The sequence below is a fragment of the Egretta garzetta genome, unplaced genomic scaffold, assembly GCF_000687185.1.
Source record: "Egretta garzetta isolate BGI_Z169 unplaced genomic scaffold, ASM68718v1 scaffold27, whole genome shotgun sequence".
Lineage (NCBI taxonomy): Eukaryota > Metazoa > Chordata > Aves > Pelecaniformes > Ardeidae > Egretta > Egretta garzetta.
The window spans coordinates 2,253,823-2,264,410 of record NW_009260400.1 but is presented as its reverse complement, the minus strand read 5'-3'; the positions used below and the strand labels follow the sequence as shown (position 1 = coordinate 2,264,410).

At 49.3% G+C, this 10,588-nt stretch overlaps 1 protein-coding gene across 1 annotated transcript in view; it reads right to left on the bottom strand.

The window, feature by feature from the left end:
* PLEKHG4 (pleckstrin homology and RhoGEF domain containing G4) overlaps window positions 1-10,588 on the bottom strand; it is a 73,694-nt gene that overhangs the window by 19,787 nt on the left and 43,319 nt on the right. Inside the window, 3 exon segments of the mRNA XM_035898804.1 lie at window positions 5,216-5,407; window positions 5,935-6,057; window positions 8,503-8,641. Of these exon segments, the coding sequence (XP_035754697.1) occupies window positions 5,216-5,407; window positions 5,935-6,057; window positions 8,503-8,641 (454 nt within the window).

Genomic DNA, 10,588 nt, shown 5'->3' with positions numbered 1-10,588 from the left:
GGGAAAGAGGGACAGCCACTGCTGTATCACAGACAGCACAATCCTGGGATTCGGAGAGACCATGCAAAGATGCACACAGCCCGCAGGGCTCTGTCTAAGCTCACAAAAGGCTCACACAAAGCACACTGATTCACACTGGATGCATACAGACGCACACAAGCGATCGAGTGAAAAGCCTTCTCTATATTGCTTCCAAACAATCTCAATACAACTCACACGTCAGCCGGGGCACCGGACACTTGGTACTTACAAGAGGGTTTGCTGTGTCCGTCTGCTGCCGGAGTCAGGACGGGGCGTATTTGACTCAGAGGGAAGGTGCATGGAGATGTGCAGAGAGGCTCTCCTGCCGGCGGGGCCTGGACGGATGGGAAGAAGGGCCCCAGCCCCTCTTTGGGCCCCAGAGGCAGCAACACTTGTTCAAGGGATGGAGTGCAAAAAGGCTGGCATTCCTACAGCAGCAAGGACAATGGGGAGGGATGAGTAGGCGCTGCCATAATCAAATGCAGGCCAGCTGGCCCTCCCCCAGGAAGGGCAGGCACCTCCTTTCCTTGCCAAAGGCTTTGTTTTCTAAGCCACAAAAGAACAAAGTGGCTGTGGAGGAGAGCCAGAGGAGGAGGAGAGTGGAGGAGAACCCGCTGTGAGGGCAGATCCACACGTGAGCATAGGTAACCCACTGTGCAAGAGATATCAACACAGATGGAGTGGGGTTGGGCAACACTCTGCCCACTCTGAGCAGAGCTCAGAAGCAGCAGCTCCTTGTGCCAGCTCCTTGCACGCAGCAGAAAGAAGCCAGGGATGGCTGGTAGATCACTACTGAAGAACCAGAATCAGCACAGGCTGACGGCCAGGGAGTCCTCTGAGAGAAGGGATCCAAGGGTGGCAGCCAGAGAATGCCACTAAGGGAATGGCTCATGGAGCAGAGCCCAAAGAAATCCCAACAAGGGGAATGCTACCATTTGTTGACCATCCTCACCTCAACAACCCTGAGCACCAGGCCCCCCAATGGCTTCCCTCAGAAAGCAAGTGCAAGGCAAGGGCCTAAGCTGCAACAGGCTCCCAGGCCATGGCAGAGCAATGCCCGCACTTTATCAGAGCACCAAAAGAGGCAGCATCTTGCACAAGATCCTGACAAGCAGGAAAGAGCCCCTGGGGCTGCCTCAGGCCCTCCAGTAATGATACCGGCAGTTCAGCTGTGAGGCTCTGGGCAGCACCGCACCGCACAGGCTGCGGGGTATGCAGGTGCTGAGCCGGCAGGATGGGACTCTGACCTTTCCAGCTGGGTCAGTGCTTTCTTCCAAGACAGTGACTTTTGCCAGCGAGTGTCATGTGCCCTTGCTACCAACCTTCTGCAGGAGTGGCTGTCATCCCAGGGCTTGCAGAGATCATGCTGCATGCTCTGGCTCATTAGAAATGCCACTGCGAGTTAGGTAGCCATGGTCCTGACAGGGCACAGCTCTCATGTGGGCCGCTTCAAGCCTGTGGACACAGGCAGCTGGGCACTTCGCTCATGGTAAAGTCAAGTCCATGCTGGGGATGTAAGAGTGACCTGGAAAATAATTTCACCCAAAGAAAACTTGAGAAAGGAAAAAATGGCTAACAAGGTAAGCAAGGAGGGGGAGACTTGCTCTAGCTCCACCTGGTAATGTGCCTATGGCAGTGTTACTGTGAAGCGAGGACAGGCAGTGAGAGAGAAGGGTACTGGAGACTGCCCTTGCAGGCACCCCAGAACAAAGCAGACGTCAGTGCTTTTGGTACAACGTACACACCCTTGCTTGCTCAGCTTCCCAGTTCTCCCCCAAAGCACTGTGTGATGCCAGATCCCAACACAGCCTTGGAATTGAGTAAACAAGGGACAGGGGCCAGGCCAGGCTTGAAGCCACAGGAAGATAGCAGGTCCCCGAGTATGCCCGCACTGAGTCTGTGGTACTGAAAAACAATCCTCCACCCGCAGTCAGAGATGAAGAAGGTGGCTTCCTTCACCGCTCCTCCTGCCTCAGCCCAGCCATCATCCAGCCCTTGTCAGGCACAGAGAACTCCTGCCGCAAAGGAAGCGGGGACAAATGGAAACATCCAGCTTGGCACCAGTCAGGGCTTTCGGGAGGGAACCCAGCCAGCCCATGTGCAAGCTCCATGCGGTCTGGCCCAGCTCAGCCTGCCTCATCACAGGGAGCTCTGAAAGACCATCAGGAACTGCCAAGCAATGAAAAAAACCATAGCACCGCGTCTTGATGGACCATATGGGGTCATGCTGCCCTGTCCCACGGCCTGTCCAGCAGCCACAGTCAGCACCCTACAAAACACTTGACCACCACATGCAGAAGAAGGGCCAGCAGAGTGGAGCCTCCCATTCCCAGTAGGCAGTGAGGTGCATAACGAATGAATACCATGATCCCTGTGGTGGGTGCTCCACTCCTTTGGTGCATGCTGAGATGTTTGGAGAGAGCTGAGCTTGCCAGCTCATTACCATAGTGTACATTGCTTACGCATCCTCAGGACTCCTTCCCCAAATCCTGGGGTCTGGCACACTGCAGGCTCTTTACAAGAAGGAAAAAATCAAGGACATTGCTTAGTTTAGACTCCTGCTGTTGATATCCCCTCAGATGTTAGGGAAGAGAAGGGAACTCCCCCAGGCAGGCACTGACAAGATCACTGCAGTAAGGTCAAAGCAGCTCATCATCAGAAGAGAGTGAAATCACTTTAGATGGAATCTGCTTTCCCCCACCTCCCAGACCACACCACTGACTTCGCTTTGGGAAGGCAGAAAGCATTCTGGAGATTGAGATCAAAATAACCAGCACGGAAAGAGCTTTTATGCTGTGCAGCAATTTCTGCACTCATCCTACAGCTCCACACCCCTGGTTTCAGTTGGCCACCGGTTCACAATACACATGCGTTGTATTTATACCACCAGCATTGTTTATAGTTCTTCCAAAACCAGTGAGATCAAAATCCTCCTCCCTCACTGAGCAAGATACCTCTCCTTCACACCAAAGCAGTGCACAAACAACACCATGCCACTATCATTCCGTTTTCACGGGGGTTGTGCAGCATGAAAGGCACAACCAAGAGGGATGCTGCTGCTATCCCTGAGGACTGCATCCCCCAGCTGTCTTGAATGACAGAATCATAGAATCATAGAATACTATGGGTTGGAAGGGACCTTTAGAAGCCATCTAGTCCAAACCCCCTGCCATGAGCAGGGACATCTTCAACTAGATCAGGTTGCTCACAGCCCCATCCAACCTGACCTTGAATGCTTCCAGGGATGGGGCCTCCACCACTGCTCTGGGCAACCCATTCCAGTGTTTCACCACCCTCACTGTAATAATTTCTTCCTTCTATCCAGTCTAAATCTACCCTGTTTTAGTTTAAAACCATTGCTCCTTGTCCTGTCACAGCAGGCCTTGCTAAAAAGATTGTCCCCATCTCTCCTATGGGCCTCCTTTAAGTACTCAAAGGCTGCAGTGAGGTCCCCCCGCAGCCTTCTCTTCTCCAGGCTGAACAACCCCAACTCTCTCAGCCTATCCTCATAGGAGAGGGGCTTCAGCCCTCGGATCATTTTTGTAGCCCTCATCCACCAAAAATAAGCTGTATGAGCAGTGCTAGGAAGCCCTAAGAAAAGAAATAGTCCATCTTTGGCTTCTGTATAACATTTGTGCCCTGGGAATGGCCCAAGCCCTGAAAGGCTTTGAAGTTGTGGAAGAAGACCCATTGCTGTTGAGTTGTGTCTGACTAGCCTAGCAGCCCAAGAGCTACTGCCACAATGTAGTTTCCATACCTGAACAGAGAACAGAACAGCCATCGTGTGCCACAGCCCACATCTGTGCTCCAGAGATCTCCAACTTTGGCTGGGTAGGTTCATACAGCACCGACATTTCACTTGGCCACAGACTTGCCAAGATGCCAAGCAAGACCTGGCACCTTTGTGTGCCTCGGTTTATCAGAAGAAATCCGACAACAACCACCCCTTACCAGGATCCCCCATGATGGCAATGAGTGTTCAGGAACCAGAGCAGCCCCTGAGCGTCTGTGCTCAATGAGTGAGCAAAGCACAGGTTCTTGCCATTCTCCTACGGCACAGAAGGCACTTCTGGGGGTGGGGAGAGAAAGAAATTACACATTCCCACAGCAAGAAGGTCCCCCACCTGCATGGCAAATTGCACAGATGAGCTAGAGCAGACCTGCAGAGCCTCACCAAACTCACTCAACCCTCACATGTCCTGACAGCAGTGTTCTGGGCTGCCTTCTCCACTTTCCTCCCTCGCACAGGATGCTTCTCGATGTTTTCATGTTTAGCTGAATTTCCTCCCCCCTCCCCAAGCACATCTGGCTGCCAAGGCAGCTCAGAGACAGCAACTAAGTGGCACCTACATCTGGTACAGCTTAACTTCTAGTGTCTGTTCTTTCTGGAATTTGAGAACTTCAATACCCAATGTTTGTACAAGTGTGGAATAAATGGAGCACAGGCTTTCTGGCCTTCTGTGCTTGCCAAGGCTGTATTTTAAAATGCGCTTAGAAAATCCTACTGTTTATTCATCTGCAACTTTAGAAGTTAGAGGACATCAAATCCAACTGCAGGTCTGCTGAATGGGTGTATTTGCATTAAATCAAACAGGTGAGAAGGCCAGGAACTTGGCACTGTCACCACACACATCCTCTCCTCCTGCTTCTCAGATGCCTGGGCCAACCCAGTCCCCTTGGGTCCCTCAGCCACACCACTTACACCCTGTTCTGGTGCTCCATTTCCTCACACAGGCCTCCACAAGAGCGGGGATGGGCTATATTTAGTGAATAGCAGGGTGCTACTCCTGATGTGTCAACAGGCTGACTTTACCAGCGTGTAAGGATACCGTACGAACAAACGCAGGCAGCCTGATCTTTTGGCCCTTGGTGTCTGAGCCAGCACTGCCGTGATTCTTCCATTCACTGCGGCCACGAGAAGGGCCTACAAGCTACAGCTCAGGCAGCAGGCGGCCTCTATTCTTAACAGATGCAGATATTTCCTTGAATACACACCCACCCCTTCTTCCACATACCAACTTGAAAGAAAAGTCATTGCAGACATATGAGCATGAAGGGGCTTTTGCAGGCCATAGATCCAGCTCCTTGTTGGTGCACACACTGCATTTCACATCTTTCATAAACAACCAAGCTCTGGACTGAGTCCAAGCAGGCTTTTTACACCCTCCTCCATGCAGCAGATGCCTTGTCTTACCTTGTCAAAGAATTCATACAGCCTGACTGTCTCACAAATTCGATGCCTGTTTTCATCCAGTTGAGTGCAGAACTCTTCCAGTTGATCCTTGTAGGTCTGCAGCTTTACCCTGTAAGAACGTACATCCACAGAGGAAAAGTCTTCCCATCGATCCATCTTCTTTAGTGCTTCCTGTCCCCTTCTGCAATATTCCTGTAAGCAAAATGCAATGGTGTATGAGGATAGAGACCTGACATGGATAGTAGATAGTCTTCAGGGTCATTAACAGGTAGGACTAATTAGACTGGGTTTTTTTAAGGTTCAAATCACTTGAGCAAGGGTGAGCTTGTTTACACCAGAATTCTAGAGAGTTGTGACCTCTTATGATTTACATGAGCCACACAGCAGCTTGTAAAGGCCTAGAGAGTAAAGCCACAAGTCAATTAGGATCAAAAAAAGACAGTTACAAGAACATTAAGGGATTAACTAACAAACAAAAAGAAAATCCATCTTTCATCACAGTAGTTATTTTCCTCAAGTCTGGAAAATACCATCTATTGAGGGGTTGAGCTGGTGGCTTTGTCTATAAGAGGAGAGAGGGGAAGCCAAGCAGTGTAAAGGAATGACACACTCTGCCGATGCCATCTTAGCATCATGGGTTTGGCTGATCACGTACGAGGCACATATGCTGCCAGCTCAGACTCTGGAGAATATGTTTTTCCAAATCAGACAATACTTACACTAGCAATAAGATCAAACTCCCTGAACTGCTTTTGCGTTTGAAGCAACATCTCCAAAGAATCATCCAGGTTGATTGTTTCCTTTAGCCGTTTTCTGCCAACATTCTCAATCCAACTGCTGACCTAGGAGAAAAGGGAAAAGCTCCACTGTTAGTCACTCTGTGCTACTCACCAAGGTAGGCCTTTATGTGGAAAGAGCAAGTAATTACCCTCATAATGCTGGTCATTTAATTACTGGAAAGAATGTGCATGTCCACTTCTCCCCCCGCATCCTGGCATTTCAGCCTGAGACTCCTGCTAGGAGTTTTTCCACTTCAGGTTACTGAGTAATTGCAAAGCTCTACTATTGCTCACTAGCCTTAGGCATAAGCAGGGCAAGTAGCTGCTTAGGCTGTTTCAGGTGAGCCATGGTCTAATGCAAGCCCTGCAACCTGCAGGCTGGCCTGATAGTCCTGTTATTGTTACCCCCTAGTGGGATTAAATTCTCCCTGCTGCCAGATTTCCTACACCACTTCCCTTTTCTGACTGGCAGGGCATGAACTACATCAGTGTGAACACACTGATGCATTCTCCCCCTCTGCAATGTTTCACGGTCTACCACTTTTATGAAGGCAGGTCACCACAAAGCCATGCAGTAACTGCAGGTTCCTCGACAGAGCCCAGCCACTGCTGCATTTATAAACCTGTATCCTCAAACATGGGTAGGGAACTGACTAACAAGAGTGTCCTAAAAGCAAAGCAGACACAGGAGGCCAGGCAGGACAACACAGCACCTCTGTCAACAGCAGGTTTTAAAAACAGGCTAGTAAACTTGTCTGCAATGCTTCAGGCATAGTTACACCTGGGGGAAGGGACAGACTAAATGCTTCCTAATGGCCATGCACCCTGTTTTCCTGTATCACCTCAATCCATATTCCAACTCAATCCCACAGTCAAGGACAAACTCCTCCTCTTCTGGACTGAGATATGATCTGCACTCATGGAATGAGCCCGCTGGCAAGAGGAAGAGGTGGGTTCCCAGGTTGTGACCCATACTGCAGAGGGGCACACTGCTGCTGCCTGCAGCTCCTAGGCAGGCTTAAAAGCAGGAGCAGCTGCTGCCAGCAATGGTGATCTGCAAGCAAAGCAAGCTGGAGCAGTCAGTTTTGCTCAACTCAATCAAAAAAAGTTCAGGTTAAAGCACAGTCCAGTTGCAGAGCCTTCCTTTGTGCCTTTTTTCATTTCTGTAGAGTATTAAGAACCTGCGTGTTTAAGGGAGTCTTCACTAGGTTCTTGCATCACACTTCTTGTCCTGAACACGTAGTGCACAGCACCTGAGCGTCTACCTCCAAATGGGAAGTAATTAAAACTCTTGCATCCACTTTGGCCTATGAAAACAACAGGTAGGTTACAGCCTCCTCTGCAAATCCAGTTCTCTCCAGAGGAGAAGAGCCCAGAATCCTAGAAGAGCAATGGTGAAACTGGTTCTAGTACTGATCTTTAAGGATGCAGGTTCCTAAGGTGACCTCCAAATAGCACACAACCCTTCACACATGCAGGGTAATAAGTGATATAAATAAACCCTTCTCATTGCTGCCGAGTTACAGCAAGGGAGACTGCGACTGCATAATCTCGAGGTAGAGTTCAGGCTTAAGGAGCACACCTGGGATCTGCAACACTGAAAGAACTGATCAGATCTTGCAGGAGGCTCAGCCAAGCTGGGCTACTTTATGAGTTTTTTAGGTTTTCTGTCTCCATGGCTACAGGTTTCAAAGGTCTTTCTGAAAAGCAGTGCCTGTTTGCTTCAGTTATCCCACAGCTGTAAAGAGTTTCAACAAGGACCACATGAAGGAGAATTTTAAGCGCCTGCAGAAGTGCAGGGGGTTGGGGGAGTTGAGCGTGGCTCTTTGGCTAAGGACAAGAGGCTGTTCCCCCCCTGGAGACCGTATGTAGGGCTGCTCCCAGAGGCAAAAGGAGTGTGCCTGGGGCTGCACCCAGAGGGGCAGGAGTGAGCCTGAGGCTTAACAGATAACAGAGCACTAAACAGTGCACAGCAGAGATGGGCAGCTAGCATGGGGTACACGATGTGTGGCTCATTCAGCAGCAGGATAGAAACAAAACCTGAAGGATCTGCAGCCCAGAGGGGACACGCAGACTCATCACCAGCTTGTTGCTATCGTTCTGCTGCTTCTCAAGGTGGAGCATGGAGAATGGCTCCTCACTCTTTCTGGGAGGGTACTTTTGCTCATCAACGTGAAAAGCTACCTCACCTCCAATTGTACTACCAGCCAACGAGGCACTACATTGTGGTCTTTAAGTACAGAAAAACATCACAGATGTTTATGGGGTTTGACTGATACAAACCTAGAAAGCAGCCAAGAGACACCAGGCAAACAGTGGCATGGTTCTCAGCACATCTGAAAACGTATCCCAAGTTGTAATGTTCAGTTGTTTAGGTGTTCTTTTTAAGGGTCTACAGCCACTATTCTACACCTTCACACAAGAAATGGACAGGCCCAGTACCTGCTGTAGGATGTACAGTCAGAGGGTGGCAGCAGGTAGTCACTGGAACTGACAAACAGGCCTTACCTCCTTAAAACATTCTTCTACTTTCTCGAACTCCATCACCAGCTCCAGTTCCTGGATGCGTTTGTTTGACAGCATCACCAGTCGGTGAACACCCTCATCAACTCGATTATAAAGCACGCTGGCAGCATCAAGTGCGTCTCTGGAAGGGGACACAAGCCTGGTCAGAGGTTTTGCACTAGGTCCTTCGCCCAGCACTGCATGCAAATGTGACCTGGTTAACAGCAGCGCCTCAGTCATCCTCCCTGTGGGACCTGTAACGGCCATCTCCATGCAGAGAACAGAAGGAGAATAATACTGCTCCCTGCATGTTCATCACTCCGATCCCAATGCAGACAACCTGGCAGGAAGGACAAGAGCATATCCTCACAGCCAGGCTCCTTGCAAAACTCAGTGCACTTTCAGATAGGATACTCAGCTTTTCATAAACACAGATTATCGCATCAGTGAGCTTTCACAAAAGTCAGGCTCTGGCAGCCTCAGTGTCTAAAAGCACCAGTTGAATTTAATATAAATAAGTAAATAAGCAATCACTAGGAAGCAAATCTCTCCTAAACAACAACAATAGAAAGCACTCGCTGTCAGGAATTTCCACCAGTCAAGCAAATAAGCAAAGCGTACAGCATTCCAGCACCAAGAGAAATTGAATTTTACAGTGTTGTGCTGCAAAGATTCAAAGACAGAGCTCCTCACCTTCCTCGGGCAGCTGTGCTGACCAAAGCCCAACAGGCAACACCAGGCGGCACTCTCCCTGCCAGCCTGGCCCCAGCAGAAGTTAACCTCCTCCATGCACAGGCAGGGACCGAGATGTTCAGGCTGGAGCCCAGTGCCATCAGATGCTGGAGCCAGGGACTGAGAGCATGCCCTTTAATCCTGGCATGATGATGAATATTAGCAGGTCCCTTCCAGATGTGTGCAGCACCTCTCCAATGCAGCTTTGACCAAATTAGAGCCAGAATCCAGAACAGCATTCAAGTTTATTCTTTCTTTGTGCCCCTGAACTTCTCTTCTTTCTTCTGCTTCTAGATTTCCCCTCCTTTTACAAGTATGGACTCAACAGACACCTTCAACAAATACACTACAGCCTTCTTCATCTGTGCTCTACACCGGCATGTTCAGCTGCCTGACCATCTCCTGTACTCACCCCTAAACCAGCTTTCATTTTGCAATTTTCTTACAGCCTTTGGGCTTATGAGAGCATGACTTTTTTTTAATCATATTATCAAAATTACCCAAAGCACTTGTGAAATAGGGAGCTAACTCTGAAGGCGTTGCTAATGGAAATTCACAGAAGCAATTAATTTATTTCTGTCTTAGGTTATAGGCATCTTGAACCTATAAAATGCAACTGGATGAGAGCATTTAGTGCCAACCACCCTGTAGTTTTTAGATAGTACTTAAGTGATGGGATGTAGTACAATAGGTCTGGCTCTGCATAGCAGAATTTTTCCATTCAGAATTCCACCCAGTGTACAATAGCCAACTTCTCAAACCTCAGGCACTTAGATACTTTTGTTTTTCCTCTTCAAAATGTCATTAGACTGAATGAATTACTCCAAAGTGCAGCCAAAAAACCCCGAATTGTTTCTGGACTAAGATCAGTGCTACTGCAGTGCAGAGGAGACAGGTTCTCTACAGACAATCTGCAAGCTTCAATGGAAAGATCCAAGCTGTAATGCTGCTCCCGCGTTTCCCAAAACCACCATAAACAAACAGCAATGATACAAGCCTTCTGTTTTGTAATCCTTTCCCAGGGACAGACTCAGATCCAACCCAGGAGACTCGCAGCAGCAGAGCCATAACCGCTGTCCAAGCTGAGCTCTGGAAAGCATGTTTAGAGAGCAGGTTGTGAAGGCCAGTTCCCGTCAGCAGCGGTGACACAGCTAAGACAACTAATGAGAAACAGTTCAGAAGATCGCTGGAAGTTATATTTGGCAACAGCATCAATGCTGTTGGGTTTTGTGCAGCAGAGTGTATCGGTCAGGTCCTAGTTTCAGAATACAGCTCCAGCACACTGATGGCCAGACATGCAGACACCCTTCAGTCTCACTCCCACGGGTCTGAGGTCCCTGCTGGCACGTATGCTCTC